The 3,322-nt window shown below is 39.6% G+C and overlaps 1 protein-coding gene across 4 annotated transcripts in view; it reads right to left on the bottom strand.

The window, feature by feature from the left end:
• The window catches only part of PCNX1 (pecanex 1), a 180,571-nt gene that overhangs the window by 16,387 nt on the left and 160,862 nt on the right, over positions 1-3,322 (bottom strand). For all 4 annotated transcript variants that reach the window (XM_024118367.1, XM_028496107.2, XM_024118370.2 and 1 more), the window contains one exon: positions 2,410-2,560. In XM_024118367.1, the coding sequence (XP_023974135.1) occupies positions 2,410-2,560 (151 nt within the window). The remainder of the gene's footprint in view (positions 1-2,409; positions 2,561-3,322) is intronic.

Raw genomic sequence — 3,322 nt, 5'->3', positions numbered from 1 at the left:
TTATGGGATTTGATTTTACTGTGATTGCGCCCCTCCTACCATCTCATTGTGGCTTCTCCTTTGTCTTTGGATGTGGGGTATCTTTTTTGGTGAGTTCCAGTGTCTTCCTGCTGATGATTGTCCAGCAGCTAGTTGTGATTCTGGTGTTCTCGCAAGAGGGAGTGAGAGCACATCCTTCTACTCACCATCTTGGTTCCTAAAATATTATGTACTCTTTTTATGTTTGGCTTCTCTTACTCTGCATAATGTTTGAGATTCATTCTTGTTGTGGGATCTAAAAGTAGATCATTTCTTTTTACTGCTAAGTAACATTCTATCTGCTGATGAACATTGGAGTTTGCAGTTTGGGGCTATAGAATGGCTATGCACACTTGTGTGTAAGTCTTTGCATGGCCATACACTTTCATTTTCTTGGGTAAATACATAGAAGTGGAGTTGCTGTGTCATATGCCAAGTGTGTACTAATCCTTTAACATATAAGCCTTCTGTGGATTTTCATGAGTGCATATGAACTTTGGAGATGACCAGTACTGATTGACACATCTATCTTTTCCTGGCCTGAGAGTCCCTCACTGGCAACCCACCATCTGGTCAAAGTGATGTGCAGTGAACGGCTGTTGCTTGTTACTTTTCAGGTCAATCTCGCCCTCCTCAAAGGTGTATGTGAATCACAGAACTTCTCCAGGTTGCATCTGCATTCTCATCTCTTCCCCTCCCCCAGCCCTCCATGGCCCCCAGTTCCCAAGTCCACCTCCTTACCCTCCCTGTTTGTCACTGCTGCTGTCTGTCATGGCTAATGATGACAGTGTGCTATACCCAACTGTGTTGGGCCTGATTATAAGGTGCAGAACCACTGTCACAGGCTAAAAATATATGTGAGGAAATGGACTGGGAACAACAGGCAAGAGCACTTGTAGGGAGAGATAGGAACAGAGACGGAAGGATCAGAAAATACAGAGAGCCTGTGCCTCAGTCCCTCTCTCCCAGATGGAGATAAAATACCTGTCATAACGTTCAGAATTAACTGTTAGTTAGTTAGTCATGCTACATAAAAGAGTATTTCTTCTGTAGCAGATACACAATACCTTTTGAGAAATTCTGAAGTTTTAAAAATATTTTAATATGAAGTCATTATCTTTTTCTTTTCAATACATTGAATTTTGTCTTGAAATTCTAAAGCTAGCCTGAAGATGGATAATTCTATTTGATCCCTATTGTACATTTTCCCCATCATCCTCAAAATAGTATTCTTTTCACAGAGATTTTCAAATACTATAGCCCTTATTAGTAATGCTCCTAAATAATTTGGGGTGTTAATAACGTCATTGTAACACGTTTTACCTTATTTTATTTTTTGGCTGTGTCGGGTCTTAGTTGTGGCATGTGGAGTCTTCACTGAGACATGTGGGATCTTTTGTTGTGGTGCGTGGGCTTCTCTCTAGTTGTGGTGTGTGGGTTTTTTCTCTCTAGTTGTGGTGCGTGGGTTTTCTCTCTCTAGTTGTGGTGTGTGGGCTCCACAACACGTGGGCTCTGTAGTTTGTGGCGTGCGAGCTCAGCAGTTGTGGCATGTCAGCTCAGCTGTCCCACAGCATGTGGGATCTTAGTTCCCTGACCAGGGATCAAACCCATGCCCCCTGCATTGGGTGGCAGATTCTTTATCACTGGACCACCAGGGAACTACCCATTCTAACACTTTAGATCACAGTAAAATCATCTGAAGATTAATTCACCCTTTATTTGGGGGAAAGAGTCATCCAGATTTGAGCACAGCAGATGTATTTTAATGAATATTGTCATGTGCTCTCTATCATCAGATCTCATCATTACTGTCAAGTGGAATGATTAGAGCAGCAAGTGCCAGTATTTAATTTCAAAATATATTCTTAAAGTGATCCAGGGCTTTAGATATACATTTTGGAGCCCTCATCTTCATGTTATTACCTTATTAGGATTATTTAATTAAGGCTGAATCTGTCCTAACCATCTATTACTCTATACAACATGCTGAATGGCGCTCATAGTTCAGTAACAGCAGCACTTACAAGACTCCTGAGATGCTGTTACACTGCACCAGGAGTCAGCTACATCCACCCGCAGAACAGGAATGAATTACAATCACGTGAAGTCAAAGCAACCATTACAGGGGCCACAGGTATTTATTTCCAGTTTATCACTGTTTGCATTTTTTCCTCAAGTTCATGCCCAGGTCACTCTCTAATATTAATGTTCAAATTTACTGTTAGAAACACAGATTTAGGCTCCTAAGATTTAATATCGTGTCATGAATCATGTTTTTCTTTGCTTCAAATCAGAGTATTTCTCAAAAGGATCCTAAGGAACATAATTTGGAAGTCAAGTGAAGAAGTACCATTAAACACCAGTAATGCATTAGAAATTCCCTATTCTTACCTGATGAAGTTTAATGGACATACGAATTCCAGGGACTACTACTTTTCTCAGCAATTCCATGTCAGCAAAGATCCATTCATCTCGAATTGAAGAAATTCGGAAATCTCCCTTAAATAGGGCATGCAATCCATAGAGGAATGACTCTAAATTACTGTTAAGGTTAGAGATAAAAGTTTACATATTTTAACAAAGGTCTTCCATTACATTGATTCTAACATTTGGTTACCCATCAGAAGAATGTGGGAGTGTTTTGAAGATACAAATGCCAAGTACTAATGTAAGCACCCCTGAATCAGAATCACAAGGGACAGGGCCTGTTTGACCTGGGACCCTTGTTTATGAACTACTATAATAGTGAGTCCCTGAAAATAAGCAACAGGCAAAGACACTGTAACTTAAAAGAAAGTAAGCAGGGCCTAATGGAAAACATGTAGGAATCACAGAAGAAACTTAAAATATGTGGCATTTCTTAATTCTAATTCAATTGGATGTACATGTCAAGAAATCCAGTTTATATTTAGAGTCCCCAAATCTAATGTACCACCGTATTAACAGTATAAATGCTGTGAACAAAAATTGCAAGAAGAAATGGAAAAATAAAAAGAAGTGAATTGTTAGAAAAATAGATGTATATGGGAAGAGACCAATCATACGTTATCAGTTGATTATTTCTTAAAATGTCTTAAATCTATTAAATTCTCATTACCTATAGTTGCCCACACGTGTGAATTTTAAAAGCCAGTTCTGTTAACCACTTAGAACTTCACTGCGTTCGGCAAAAAGATCTATACAATACAATATCCGAAGAGGCATTTGCAATAAATTAGCACAGAATGCTTCCATTAAAAACTATTTCAGGGCTTCCCTGGTGGCGCAGTGGTTGAGAGTCCGCCTGCCGATGCAGGGGACACGG

This window comes from Physeter macrocephalus, chromosome 11, assembly GCF_002837175.3.
Source record: "Physeter macrocephalus isolate SW-GA chromosome 11, ASM283717v5, whole genome shotgun sequence".
Taxonomy (NCBI): Eukaryota; Metazoa; Chordata; class Mammalia; order Artiodactyla; family Physeteridae; genus Physeter; species Physeter macrocephalus.
This window is presented reverse-complemented; position numbering and strand designations above follow the sequence as displayed.